Below are 15,723 nucleotides of genomic sequence, written 5' to 3'. Positions count from 1 at the left end.
TTTTTTTTTTTATTTTTACCAAGGGCCCTTGACTGTTTTCCTCTGACTGCTGGAGAACTATTCCTGGTGCAAACAGCCAATTTGTAACTGTGATGTGTTGCGTTTACCATAGATGCTGTCTGCATTAGGTTAGCACACTTTCTTCCAGCTTCAGTGGATTTTTACCACATACCAAACACTAAGGGCCGGTTCACACCATAAACAGTGCGTTCCAGAGCGGCAGGAGGGGGCGTGGCAGTGCAATGAAGGCAATGGCACCGCAGCCACGCCCCACCTACCCGCAGTGAGATTGCACGTACCAGAACACGTGGCACATCAGTGCCTGCGTTCCAGTCCAGTGAGATCTGCAAAAATGCTGCAAGCACTATTTTTGAAGATCGCACTGGACTGGAACGCAGGCACTGGTGTGCCACACGTTCTGGTGCGGGTGGGGGACGTGGCTGCAGTGCCATTGACTTCAATGCACCGCCACTGAACGCAGGAAGCCGGCCGGAATGCGATACAATGCGTTCCAGAGGCTGACCGCTCTGGAAAGCACAGTTTATGGTGTGAACCGGCCCTTATTGTAGATTTGCAGGTACTTGTGCGACGGTAGAACTGTCCTTTGATTGTTAGGCTACATTCACAAGGGCACTTATGCCGCGTTCTGAGATTCCTGCAGCAAGTGTCCCTATTCAGAGGTAGCCGCTGTACCCAGTCAAGTAAAGGGCAGGGTACATGGTGCGATTACATGCAATTTGGGATAGATTATGGTCCATGGATGCAGGATAGATGGGTCCAGCGACAATAATATACCCCAAACCACATGTCATTGTACCATGTATGACGACATGTGGACTGCCGGCTGACAGATGCAGCCGATGTCACCCTATCCCAAATTGCATGTAATCGTACTGTGTGCCTTTACTTGAATGTGTACAGCGGTCGCATCTGAACAGGAATCCGTAGGTTCTTGCTGCAGGAATCCTGTAAGGCACCATGCAAATGCAGCCTAAGATGCAATCATATTTGTGGTAAATATTTGTGCTTTAGAAACAAAAGAAATAACTAGCTTTTGTAGGTCAAATCAACATTGCTGCTTGAAAAAAAGGAGAAAAGGTATCCTAATGACCAATGATTAAGCCTATAAGACTGCAACGTTAAGAATAGGCTGATGTATCACCGTGACAAAAAAAGAAAACAAAGATATTGGAAGACGTATAAAAAAAAAAAAAACATTTTTTCTTAAGGTGAATTGGAAAAAGGGATTCCATCATGTCCTAGAAAATCACTTCTTTACACAATTACATTTTCACCTTCAAAGCTTGAGTGCGTCACCAACAGGAACCCCTTCCGACTTGGCATTACTGGATGTGAAGTTTGACTATGAATGTGTGAGTACTTGTCAGGGGAGTTTTAGAGCAGTAGTTCTCCTTCATTGTTTATAGCCTTGCCGATAAACAAGTCCACCTTATGGATGGAACTTATGCGCAAAGGTGCTTTGAACGTTTTCATTGCTTTAAGGTGACACTAAACTCAAGAGTTAAATCTTAAAAATGCATTCAACTGCCCAAACTATTAACAAAAAATTTAGATTTTCCATCAGCTGTAGATTCTCAAATCATCTCTGAATTGGTGCGGACATTGTCCTTCCTTCTGGAGGGTGGCTACTTTTGTTCCCCATGGTGTCTGTGTGTGTTTTAAAGTAGCTACTGCTCCAAGCTCCCTCCCGTGATGGACTACAATCTCAATACAAATTAGTAAACACTGTCCTTCCTTCTAGAGGGTGGCTACTTATGTTCCCCAAGGTCCCTGTTGTAAAGTACCCACTGCTCCAAGCTCGCTCCCGTGATGGACTACAATCTCACGTTTAGTTTACTAATTTGTATTGAGATCGTAGTCCATCCCAGGAGCGAGCTTGGAGCGGTGGCTACTTTACAACAGGGACCATGGGGAACAAAAGTAGCCAATCTCCAGAAGGAAGGATAGTGTCAGCATGAATTCAGAGATGATTTGATGATCTACAGTTGAGTGATACACAAATAAGATACATTTTTGTTAATAGGGTACTTGAATGCATTTTTAAGATTTAACTCCTGAGTTTAGTTTCACTTTAATGCTGTGATCTTGAAGTTAGAAATGCACAGTGTAAACTGTAACTTAAAAGTAAATGTGTTGCATACGCTGTTAATCATTTTCAGACTCAGAACCAACACCTATTTAGGGAAGAAATGTCCCCGTGGATTGGCTAATCAGAGCTTTGAGAAGGGACAGTAGCTGGAGCCAGAAGATACATACACGATTACCTTGACTGGAGATAACAGGCCGAGAGACAGAAGAGGAAACATTTGCAGGAAAAGAAGAGCTGGAAGCAGTGAGCCGGAAGTCCTCACTCATCTGACAAATAAAGTAATATAAGAGAGCATGAGATGAGCGGAAGACTCCACAACACTCAGACAACAATTAGAGGAAGAGATACGTTGTCATTTGCTGAACTACATTCAGTTGCATAATAACATTTGAAAATATCTTACAGTGCAAAGTACTTTACTTGGGGAGTTAACCTGTTTCACTAATAATTTGTGTATTATTACATTTTAATCACTGAACTGATTAATCAGATTTTCTATGGTAGGACAGTGAAATATGCATCTTTGTAAACAGTATAGAGTCTATTTATAAACATTTTCATACAAGATTCACACAACATCCATCCATGATTCACACGTTAATTGGATTCCATTGGAAAACGTGTGAAACCTGAGTAAAAGCGCTCCACAACACCTGAAGATTTGCTACCATGAGAACAGACGGATTATGCCTGCATGTCTGATCACCTTTTTTGCCTATAGGTAGCCGTTTTCCTGTACAGGTGCTTAAAATATTTACTGCGGCAAAATAAAAATGTTTACATTTTGTTATTCTGGGAAAGGTGTCTATAGTTGTCCAAAGAAATCACACAACAATCAGGAATTAAACATGTCTACACTCCCACAGAATCAACAATGAAAGCAATTATTCAAAAATAAATATAACAAAGTATACTGACAAGTTCAAAATCTAAATACCTCTCAAAAGGGAATATTTCAGTTTTGTGTGGTTGCAGACAATACGTTGCTTTCTAATAAGTCTTGGGAATGCCAGCGGTGAGAAATCACTACTCAAAACCCAAGTTAAAAAAAAAAACAACTCACAATGGCTATCAAAAAGGTCAAGTGATGGTGCATTCAAAAACATAATACTTCTACACACAGGTCTTTGTCCTTATTAAAAGCTCTTTCACTTTACTGCATAACAGGGACGTGCAGTAAGGTCCGTGCTAGGTGAGGCATTCCCGCTGCCCCCAGCCCGCCGACACCCCGCCCCATCCTACCCCCAACCCGGTCATTGAGCTATGTGTGGCGGTGGGAGGGACAAAAGGAGGAGACCGGGAGGAGCCTCTCTGTCCCTCACCTGCTCGTCACAAGTGAGGCCTCCAGATAGATGTCCTCAGTGTGGTTTTTTTTGAATGGACAGCTTGGACCAATGGCTCTTTGCCATTGGTCCAAATAATCCACAGAGCTCAAGCCTTAAACACTTCAGCTTCAAGCTTTTTCTTCCATAATACTAGGTGCCTAACCTGCCTCCCCTGACCGCACGTCCCCACGTCCCTGCTGCATGGTAGTACAAAACAGTCAAGCTCCCATTTCACATAGCTACACTTTGGACCATGTCTAGCCCTTTATCAACCTTGCTATGCCAGCTTGTTAGGTAGGTAGAGTTGGATTTTAGACAATATCAGAGCCAACAAAAAGGAGGCTTAAAACACAAGTCTGATATGTAAATGTCCTGTAACATGATTCAGCATGCTTAAAAGATATTATTTAGCTAAACCTTATCCATGTCATTGTTACACATTTCTCTAACATGTTTTGAAAGCCAATCTTAAAATCAATTTGATTTATCATACTTGCTAAAATATGACTGGTTGTGAAAACCGCTTTAAAATGTTCTAAATGTATCTTTTTTTATTACTCTTTTAGGACAGTGTAGACTTAGGCTGGGTTCACATATGCACGTTGCGCGGTTAAAAAAACGCGCGACAAACGCGCGTTTCGCTACTTGGCTGTATCCCAATGGAAACGCGCGACAAAAACGCCCCAAAGAAGCTCCTGTACTCCTTTGGGCGTAGGGCGTTTTGTAGTGCGTTCATACGGCCTGTAATACGCCCAGGTGTGAACCATACCCATAGGAAATAATGGGATTTCGGTGTTTGAGCGTTTTGCAGAGCGTAGGAACACGCTACAAAACGGCCAGGTGTGAACCGGGCATAATGCAGAAAAATTCTGGCTTCTCACTTTAACTTGCCTATGGTTATGTATGTTACACACTTCCCCAAGAAATAGCATAGCTAAAATAACAATAATGATACATTGAAATAATGTTGCTCAACAATATTGTACAGCAAATCAGACAACATTTTCATGCAGTTCAGCCTACTCCTTGTGCTACTGACATCTGATTGTCAGTTATACACCCTCTGTACACTATTGGCTCCATTATAATAGTAAACACATAAAAATAATGAAATTTACAATAAAAAAAAAAAGACTATCAACTAGGCATCTAGAATGCCTAGTAAACTACTCCAACACAGGGTTTTTATGGCTTTCACTCTGATGACACTTGGAGACATCAGGGCTGCTCTATAGGCGTCCTGCCCCCACTGAAAATTGGGTACCCTACATAAATCAGCCAAATAAAAGCCAATTGTTTGAAAACAGCCAAAATGACACTTAAAAAAAGAACTAAACTCTTTACTCTGCCAAGGATGGTGCCATCTTGGCCTCTATTTGGATATGCAGTTGCTATGGTGCTGGACTTGTGACCAGCTATGACACCAGCTATTTGAGGGCTTGAAAGATTAGTTGAGAGCCAACATATGGGCAACTGTGACAGTTATCACGAAGTGTAGCCTTTAGTGTAGCACACACTACCCATGCACTAGCAGGCTGCATATAATTATTGAGTAAGGGTTAAATGACAATAAACACTTTTAAAACTGAGCTTTTTTTTGAAACCGTTATATTGGTGGGTATAGTTCCATTTGACATACAGCGGTTAAGGTGTAAAACATGTTTGGTGCTTCATTAATGCAGAGAGGACAGACCCTCTAATCTACTAAATGACAGCAGCTCTAGTGGTCAGAAGCATTTGGTAACCGTTGTTCTATCTGTGGCCTAAAAGTGAGATAAAGCAACAGCCAAAATAGAAAGTAAACGCATTGTGCTCACTGTGTTATCTTTCTTTGAGGAAAGGCAACGATCTGCACCTAACCAATTAAGCGGTGAAGGGAACTGAGTAGGTCTGAAGGCACAGAGCAACTGCATCAAACACCAACAACAAAAATAATGTATCCATTTTATCACTGAGCATTTCTTTCAAAGAAAAAAGTAAAGTCTTTAAAAACATATAAAAGATATTGGTAATGTTATCATCAAAATCTTGCAATGCTTTAAAACAACCTTGTTTCTATGTATACAATTTTAATTATTATCCAACCATGGGGACAGCTATACATGCTTATTACATATGCATTGCTACACAATGGTTGTGTTTTACGGCTTCTTTGCACAATACAACTACCGTAGAAGTTGATCACCTTATTAATAGCAATGCACTACCTATATGACCAACACCAGAACTGTGTTCATGAAAGTGACTTCACTATGTTTTAAACAGTGCCAGAGGTTTGAAAAATGTGTAAGTGTAACATAGGTAAGGTTTAACTAAATAGTATCTTTCAAGCATGCGATTCATGTTACAGAACATTTACATGCAGTGTTTGTTTCAAGCCTCCCTTTTTGTTGGCTCATTATTTAAAACCCAGTGAAGTCACTTACAGCTAGCCTACAAATAACTATATTTAATACAGTATCAAAAGCAAGCATGTAAAAAAACTGAAAGTTGTATACTAGTAATTTTATATATATCTATAAAATTCATTTACAGCATGTGCTCACTGAAAATACACTATAAATCAACCTTAAAGCCCAGTTCACACCTGCAGGAATGCGCATCCCCATTGATTTAATTGGGTTGATAGTCATGCAGCAAAAAAGCTCATGTAGTATATTTCGTGTTTGGTGTTTTCCGCACTTTTTTTTTTTTCTTTCTTCACAGAAAGATAAAAACACGTGTCTTGCTGGCCATGTTTGTGGAACCATTAAGAAAAAATGGCACCACAAGCGCGTTGTGTGTTTCCGCGAACCTGTGCTAAGCGCATGTACATGCGTGCTTTGCCACGCAGGCACAGAATGCGCAAGTGTGAAGTGGGCCTAAGGTGTTTGTGATCAGTGTCTAATTTGCAAGCAATTCAGCTCAATTTAGAAGATCAGAAATGATGATCTCTGTCTATGTATGAGCTAGCACTGGATGAAGGTCGAGATAACTCAGCAGAACTGTGCCCTCCATTGGTGACCGCTTCTGGTAAGCACTGCTGCAACTGATCTATGCACGCAGCTGCATTCCCTGTAGGGCTCACTAAACATTATTAGCTTCAGCTCTTTCTTGCTTGCCTATGACAAGACATGGACCCTCAGGAAAACCTAGTTGTATTTTCTGGACTATACGAATATGCTTCCAGCCGGCAAGAAATTATTACTATAAAAAAAATAAAAATGAAAACCCAATACCAGTGGAGTAAAGGCAAGGAATTCCCATCAAAACTGCAGTATTAACTGCAGTGCAATTACAGTGCATTTTTAATGGGCACATATTTTTCGTTATTATTGTAATGTTTAACAAATGTTTGATACTCTTTTATACTTTGTTTTTGTATTAACTGTAGATTATCTACTAGAAGCAGAGTAGTTACACAACTAGACTGCATTCATAGCAATGCATTATGATAATGTGCTGTAAAATTATTTTAACCATATGTTATGCATAGTACAAGTTACGCATAGTAATGCACTGCAGCTACGTGTTGTGGTGCCATTCATTTAGAACAGCACTCGAAAGCACAAGTACAGTCAGTGCCAACTGAGCCAAGCTGCTTTAAAAAAGGTGAAGCAGAATATCTATGATAGTTCCATTTTTTATAATGTACAGGATGGTAGACAGTACTCTCTACCTGAAGTCTGTTCTGGTAAAAATGGAATGAAGTATTGGGGTTTTCACTAAAATGTTTGTACAAAGCATCCAGCCTTAAATGTATACCTGTTTATTTAAATGTGAAAAATGAATAAAAGACTTTGAAAATAAAAAAAGGTGAAAGTTCCGTTTTTGTTCTGGTCAAAATGAATAGACTGCCTTAACACAAAGCATTTTAACATGTGCAATGGACCAGCCAGGTGTGATATGGCACTTAAAATAAGATTTGATTCACTCAGGGAGTTCTTTATTATTAAATAGTTGGCCGACTCATAGACTCACATTGCATGAAGCAGTGGTAATATACAATCACAGTGTGCCGCCGCAAAACAGGAATTAGTGTAGGTAATCCAATTTTGATTATTATGGCTGCCCATGCATATAAATTACTGCAAATATTAGAAAAAAAAGTTTATAAATCATTAGCGCACATTGAGAAGATGAAGCTTACATGAAGCTGATCTTTTTTACAGGACATATAGCTAAAAAGATAATATAGTCCCTTTAGGAGTCTCCATATGCAGGGTGTTTATCAGGTTGTCTTTTTGGCACCTTTATCTGGTTTACCCTTTCTTTATACTGACAAGAATACTGAAAACCCACACTGGTTTGTATTGTTTTGTATATTTTTTTATTGTATTTTTGTATATTATGTATAGAGCACATTCAATATACAATACAGAGCTTTTTACATTACATTTTGACATTAGTGGTCACAACATAGAAACAATAACAACAGAATGACATTTCTTTCTCATTCAGATATTTATACTGCCGTTTTATGGGCAGGTATGTATCATTCAGCAGACCATCAAACATAATAACATTTGAGGCTATTTTACAGCAGATTTCTACATTCTAAATAATACATTTCTGGCCACCTTTTTGGGTAGGTTTCAGACCTAAATTCCCAGATCAATACATTTATTGGAAATGTTTGACAGAAAAAAAAGAAACTGCTAAGCAACAGATATAATTCTTCTAACAGGAGCCATAGCTACACATAGGAGTTGATTTGGCAAATAGGCTGTTCACTTTGTAAAAGATTTTGCACTGTACAGAGGAAGTTTCCCTTACCTTAGTGAATGTGGTGTAACTTCACTTTGTAAATTATACCCAATCATGTGCAAGGAAAATTTTTTAAAAAACAGCATTTTTTCTTGAACGCGATTGGTTGATGGAAGCAAGCAGAGCTTCAGCTCGTTCGCTAAACTAAGGGGAAAACGTCCCCTGCCAAGTGCAAATTCCCTTTCAAAGTGAACAGCCTATTTGCCTTTAGTAAATCAACCCATAGCATCCTGTATCAATGTGTACCAAATAAGAACTTCTTATGTGTTGCCAACAGCCACCAATCAGATTGTGCCATCTGTTGGAAACTTGAAGTCTGAGGTTTGTTGTTGGCGGAGGAACACAGGCGGTTGTTGTTTAGCATACATTACTAGTCAGATAATACATTTTCTCCTTACTTACTTTCTTATACTGTATTTCAAAGCTAGTCACAAACACTTTCATTTCTTTTGCCGATTATTAAGGTCATAAAATGCCTACAGACTTGGGCTTCATTCACACTATGCCATTACCTGTTAGGAATAGATCACTATCCCTGGATGCACAATATGTCAAGGGATAATGATCTATTTCTAACTACACATAAGGTTACATGCAGAGTGCCAGCGGACTATGGAGGCTGTCACCCTTCATTAACTTGTATGGGTGACAGCGGCTGCTTCTAAACAGCATATCTGGGATTCCTGCTGCATCATTTTGTAGGTTCCTGAAGCAGGAATCCCTAAATGCACATTCACATTATAGTGTGAATGAAGCCTTAGAATGTTGGAGGGCCATCCATGCATGACCAGTCCACTCTGCGATTACTCCTGAAGCATATTTAAACCCCAAAACACAAATTTACACTGCATTTCTGGCAAGATTAATAGGACTGGTAAGCTGCTATATATACAATTTTTGTTGAAGGGTTTAGATGTATAAAAAAAAAATAACAAAAGGAAACAGGACTTTTTAGGCAGTACCATGACGACTTAAATTTAGTGGTCATGGTACTGCCTAAAAAGTCCCGTTTCCTTTTGTTTTTTTCTTATCCATGGATATTAAGATGAGGCACGGTCTAAACCCCTATGCATCCTTGTTACTATGGTTTTAGATGTGCTTTAGGAACTCTTGTTGTACACCAATGTATCCAGCAAATCCAGGCACTCCTTTTTATTTACCTCATGCTGGATTTTTCAACCTTCTTCTTACTAAAGTTGACCTTTGGGAAACGTTAAAAAATGCCACTGTTGTGGGCAACGACAATTTCCTTTCACAAAATTATAGACATAAACACTGCCCTCTAATCATTCACTCAAAAATACTGTACACAGAGCTGTGTCCCAAAGTGCAAATAATTGAGCATAATATAGCAATTTGTTTACAATACTGATCCTCCAATATTTTCTTTCAAAGGAATACAGCAACTGGGTTTATTGCTGGCCATTTAAAAGGTATATTAAACTGTCTGATATTTCATGGATTTGGCCAAAAATGCATAGAGCAAATCTATGAGCTTAAAAGTGAACCTGGACTTTTAAAAGAAATAGTCCTACTTAATAGTAGACACCACAGATGCCCAATATTGAAAAGATCATTTAAAAAAATTAGATTTTCCCATTACTGAGGAGTACTTATTAGACAATTGAATGCTTGTACAGCTATGGAAAGGGGGAATGGCAGCTGTTGCCATTAGCCATACAATCAAGTAAAGTGGGGTGCTGGTGACCAGTGATCAGTTGGAGAGGGCAATAGAAAAGGCCCATGAAAATTATAGCAAGCATCTTGTGGTGTCTGCTCTTAAGCAGTTTAGGTTTAAAATGGTTCACCTAAACAATCAGGGGTAAAATTTGGATATACCCCATGCACAATACCAGTCCAAACAAACCTAGGGATACACCACAGCATATTCTATTAAGGTTCCCTTCACATGGACAGTCCGATCAGATCCACCGGTCAATTTTTCAGGCGGATCTAATCAGAAGACCAATGTAACCTGATGTACTGTAGCCTGATGTAAATGTAACCCTAACTCTGTCTGGGTCCAGAAACCCCCCCCAAAAACAAACAGTACCGTCAGAGGTCTGCCAAAACGGATGAGGGGTAATGTGATGTAAACAAGAACATGTCCACTCACATCAGATTCCCCAGAGACCTAACATGGGTCCATACAGCTCAGTTTTTAACTCCATTGTAAAAAGGAGGAAAAGACTGAATGAGCACAGATGTCACAAGAGTGACATGCATTACATACAGCTCCTGATCGTAATGGCTGCCGCCCTCACTCTGTGAACGGGACCTTATTCCGTCATCACAGATCCGAAAATGCACAACGTTTCGGGCAAAGTTACCGCTTTAACTCTTCATCAGGTGCCTAACACACTGAACAACCCATCAACTACAGCGCATAGCTAAGGATGTTGCATTGGACACACCTGGAAGTGTAGGACACCAGTGGAAGCTGTAGCTCTGCACGAAAGTGAAGAGTGTAGTTGCCGGCCATCACGCTTCCTTTATAGGTGGCTTGTTCATTATTTTGACCAAGTGTCAAAATTACTTTAATGGCATTTGCTCAGTTAACCAACATATGGCATATATGTTATTTTCATTACCTTACTAAGGATTTTTTCACAGAAATAGGCCAAGTTTACTGCTCACGTGTTATATTATCGACTTTTATAGCATTTTGTATTTAAAAGTAATACAAAATTTAAAAATTCACAAAAAATTACTTTTTGTTTTCCCCGCAATGGAAAGGCTAATTACACACTAACCTTACAGCTTCTCTTTTCCATGATGTATCAGAGCTACCACTAGAGATACTTCATTAAAGCCTCTGCTCAGATTCAAACCTAATCTGAATGTGATGAGTGGGTGTAGGAAAATAACTAATGGTCTTAGCAATGAATTTCTGATACATCAGGCCAAATGTGTTGGAGCCTAATCTAATTTTTATTTTTTTATTACAGGCATTTACACAGCGCCTGCAATTTACATAGCACCATACATTCTGTACATTCACATCAGTCAGTCCCCTATTACATCATCATCATGCTTGACAGCTGGATTTATATAGAGGAAGGCCCTGGCACCAAGAGGCCTGGCACAGAAAGGCCATCAATTTCACCAAACCGATAATATAGAGTTAAACTAGGTGGCCCTTTTGGAGAGAAATAAAAATGATGTCTTTAAAAAAAAAGACAGACACACTGTCCGTCATTAAAAACGGGTTAAGTTCATTTTGCCTTAGTTAGGATATTACCAAAAAAATCCTGGCAGTATGGTGGTCAATTTACAAATGTATAAAATACTATACAAAACATTTGTACAAATTAAACTATGCTTTTTGGTTACAGAAATATGTACAAATGAGCCTGACTCTTTCATCCGATATAGGTAATTTAAAAACAAAAATATTTAAAAGGACCATTAAACTTGAAATTAATTTGTCTCATAATAATATATATTATTTGTCTAATATACAGTACATATTTATATAATTTGTGGTCAGCATATTATTATTATTATACAGGATTTTTATAGCACCAACAGTTTGTGCAGCGCTTCAGCATATTCACAAAAATATTTTATTTTAACATTTAATTGAGTTTAAGAACTAACCGTCCTACAGAAGTGAATATAGTTAACACTGTATGGCTATTTTCTGCAAAGCTAAAAAGTAGTCTATTATTTAATGTTACCAGCCATATTAGGCTGGTTAAGATCTGATAAAAATATTGCTTAATGGGGCCACTTTGAACTGAAAATGCTGCAATTATAACTTTTACAGACCAAGTCTGCTTAAAGCTAATATTTCAGTACTGAGTGGCCACAAATAGGTTAAATTGCCAACTGAATTTGTAAATCTTCCAGGATCTCCTGAGTACACAGATCTGCCACACAACTCCGGACTCTTATAGTGTCGTCAGATATAAAATGCTTGCAATTTAATCCAGATATGTATTCATTAAAAACTGAAATGCATCTTTAAATAGTACATCAAACTACCTTCACACTAGTCTCTTCTTGTAATTTTCCGCACATATTTGCAATGCAAATCTATGTAGGCTTTACTGCATTAGACAGCACTTTAAATATTAAAGGAGAACTATGAGGTGAGTGCTTTTCACTCATCCTCATAGTTCTAGCTGACCTGTGACAAACAGGTCGGCTCAGTAGATCGTATAGTGAGCGAACACATACTGGCGTTCGCTCACTTCTCGATCCTGTCACGGCTCTCTGCCGTGATAGGGGAGGGACTGAATTCCCCCCTCCCCTGTCCGATCCTCCAGCGCTGACTGGCGGAATGGACGGGGGAGGGGGGCGGTACAGCTGGCTCTGCCTCTAAAAAGGCAGAGCCAGCTTTCACTCACTCAGCGGGGCGGATACAGACATAATTGTCGGGATCCGTTTCAGCTGCTGCGTCTCAGTATTCCACGAGCAGTAGCTCGCGGTATACTGAGCTTAGGGTGACGGGAGGACGCTAGTTTGTGTCCTCCCGTTACCCTAAAGAGAACTATGGGGAAAAGCCCTAACCCCATAGTTCTCCTTTAACAAGCAGAACCCGCTGAATGGAGAAGAGAGCACTAGAGTGTTGACTCTAGTAGAGAAAAGTAAATGGTCAGGACTTTGATAATGTTTGGCAGGAGTGGCTGGATTATAAAGCTACCTAAACAAATTTGCAATACTTTAAAGACAGTAAAGGCAGTTTTTACATATATATTTCCACTTTGCATTTTGTTGTCTGCCTACACCAGAGGTGCCCATTAGGTCGATTGCGATCTACCAGTCGATCGCAAAGCAAACACTGGTAGATCGCGATCAGCTCACTGACCTGTGTCCTGTCCTCCCGTGGTGCTCGTGCGGCTGAATGTGTCAGACGCCGCAGACGGGAATGGGCCGGACACCTCTCCCCTTGTGCAATGTTGGTCACACGAGCACTGCGGGAGGACAGGATGCCGGCGCACAAAAGGAGACCTGGGTAGCTGCTACAGTGGAGATAAGAAAAGACAGACAGCAGAGAGACAGGAGAGAAAGTGAAAGAAGAGACAGCAGATAGAAAGCGGGAGAGAGCGAGGAGAGACAGCCAAGAGAGAGGGACGGTTCACACCACAAAATTTGTGTTCCAGAGTGTTCGGCCTTCAGAACGCACTGGAACGCAAGCCAGCCGGCTACCTGTGTTCAGGGGCGTGGTGGTCCACTGAAGTCAATGGCACCGCAGCCACGCCCTCCGCCCGCACCCAGAACGCAGGCACAGTGCCTGCTTTCCGGTCCAGTGCGATCTGCATAAATAGTGCTCGCAGCATTTTTGCAGATCGCACTGGACTGGAACGCAGGCACTAATGCCTACGTTCCAGTCCAGTGGAGTCTAGTAGAGGTGTCAAGCTACCGTACAGATGCAAGTGCAAACTTTCTACTTGTTTGACCCATTACAGCCTTTTAAGATACCATGCTATAAAGAGATCTTGCTTGTGTTTCCCCTCCTCTTTGTTTTTTTTCTCTCCAAACGGTATAGGGAACCAGGGAACTAGCATTTTCAGAAAAAATATATCTTCCATGGCAGGCTAGATATTTTTCTTAGTGCAGGTTGCCTTTAATATCCCATATTCCAAAAGAAAGGAAGGTGAGATCCCAGGTTTGGAGATGGAGGAGCTCCTCCATTTCCAAACCTGTCAACTCTATTTATTACAGCATTTAATGAATTGCCACTTTGATGTTCAATTCTTGATGTTTACAACAATATTATATCAACCACTACCTAATGCATATATATTTTTTTTGTTTATATGTTAAAATCATGTACTAATTAAGGTTTATATGGAGTGAGCATACAGGGAGCTATCCATCTAGCTGATTTTTTATGGATCTTTGATCCAGTTTTCTTAAAAATTATTACAATTAAAATCAACTTTTTATATGGATTCTTGTTTCGTGGGATTGTCTTTTGGTGCCTACAAAACCCCACTTTCTTTTCTTGCTAGTCCAAAAGAATCATCAATAAGGTTTGCCTTCGACATGCTCAAATTGTTAATTCTAGATGCCGTTTATCATGAGATAAATGTACCAAAGCCTTACACACTTTACTTTGCAAATTTGAAACATTGTTTCTAATATTTAAAAATGCTTTTACAAAATGCTAGCTGGCTGTTACACTAACCCACTGTCTTTAATACTTTCTGACCTGGCACGAATATGCAAATGAGGAAAGTCAAACCCTCATCTGCATAATCATTCCGTGTCAGTGACCTGAACTCAACTACCAAAGTGAGAGGGTAGACATGACAGCCAAGCCACTAAAAGTTCCAGACAGAAAGCAATGACATCTTCCAATTTTCTCCCATGAAAAGTTTCCTTTAGGAAGAATCCAAGGCAAATTATTTTCTACTGATAATAGTGAAACTTCATAAAGTTATGAGCTACCTGTAATTTGTTGACTGAAGCTTTAGAGTTCGAATGCACCATCATAAATCCTGCTCTAATACATACATTGCTCCAATTGTGCATGTATTTACTATACAGTTAAAAATACTAAAATCCCTTACTGCGAATACATAACAGAGGAGCAATATTAAAAACATAGCAAAGTCTTCTGACTCTGAGGAAAGATATTGGTAACCAAATTAGTTTAGTCCAGTTACAAAAATACCTTCCCATAATCTGCAACATATAAAAATTCTAGGAATTATGAAAATCAATAGTTTTAGAAAACTAAGGACCTTCGTTATACCTTTTTATCAGTATTATTCAATTTGTGTTTTGCTTCCTTTGCTTTCTGGATTGCTTTTAGTACTTCTACCGTGTCCAGTTCTTTTTCTGTTGTAGCAGTGTTGTCCAAACAAATCTAAATAAAAGAGTGCTAAAATATTAGTTCAAATGAAATTTCACCAGGCAAGAATAGCATATCTGATCCAGTAGCCTCAGAGTTGCTATTACACGGCTGAAAGTCAAAGTTGATCAGCAAGGGTCCAAATGGGGCAATCCCAGACATTTAACACTGGATCACCAATAACAAGGTTTTCCAGGTGGTAGCTTTGGATAGCTCCTAAAAATAAAGCCAATGATATTATGCCAAACAACATGTCAATATTTATAGAAGTGTATTAGAATGTAATGGAATATAAAACAGGCAGGCCTAGGGTAAAACCACATATGAGGTCACCGTAAAGTTCTTCCAATGCTGCTTCCGTTGTTCCTATTTGCTAAGGATGTGCCACTCAAGTCAGATGTCTGACACCTAAATTTTAACAAGTGAAAACTAACAGGGAAATTAACCGAGAATTTAAAGTGTATGTAAACCCTAACAATGAACTTTTCGTTCCCTTGCTCCCTTGTGCTCTGTTAAATAAACCACTGAAAGTTTTGTTAAACATATATGCTGATCCTGCCAGAAAACCAGTGCTGTCCTGTGCACATTTCCTGTGTTACATCAAGGAGTGCTACCATCCTTGCCCAGTTCCCCTCTGTGAACTAAATACTCCCCCTCCCCATATTATGATAAGGAGAGAGGGAGATGTTCTGTAGCCCTAAAACACTTCTTGTCATATGATGACAACGATCCTTATA

At 39.6% G+C, this 15,723-nt stretch overlaps 1 protein-coding gene across 1 annotated transcript in view; it reads right to left on the bottom strand.

Moving 5' to 3' along the window:
* NISCH (nischarin) overlaps positions 1–15,723 on the bottom strand; it is a 61,349-nt gene that overhangs the window by 9,216 nt on the left and 36,410 nt on the right. The window contains exons 12-13 of the mRNA XM_018562480.1: positions 14,888–15,001; positions 2,286–2,376 (exon numbers count right to left, since the gene is read on the bottom strand). Coding sequence (XP_018417982.1) covers positions 2,286–2,376; positions 14,888–15,001 — 205 coding nt within the window. The remainder of the gene's footprint in view (positions 1–2,285; positions 2,377–14,887; positions 15,002–15,723) is intronic.

The sequence above is a fragment of the Nanorana parkeri genome, unplaced genomic scaffold (genome assembly GCF_000935625.1).
Source record: "Nanorana parkeri isolate BGI_ZX_2015 unplaced genomic scaffold, ASM93562v1 scaffold579, whole genome shotgun sequence".
Classification (NCBI taxonomy): Eukaryota; Metazoa; Chordata; class Amphibia; order Anura; family Dicroglossidae; genus Nanorana; species Nanorana parkeri.
Note: the sequence above shows the minus strand (reverse complement) of the source record. Positions and strands in the feature narration are given on the sequence as shown.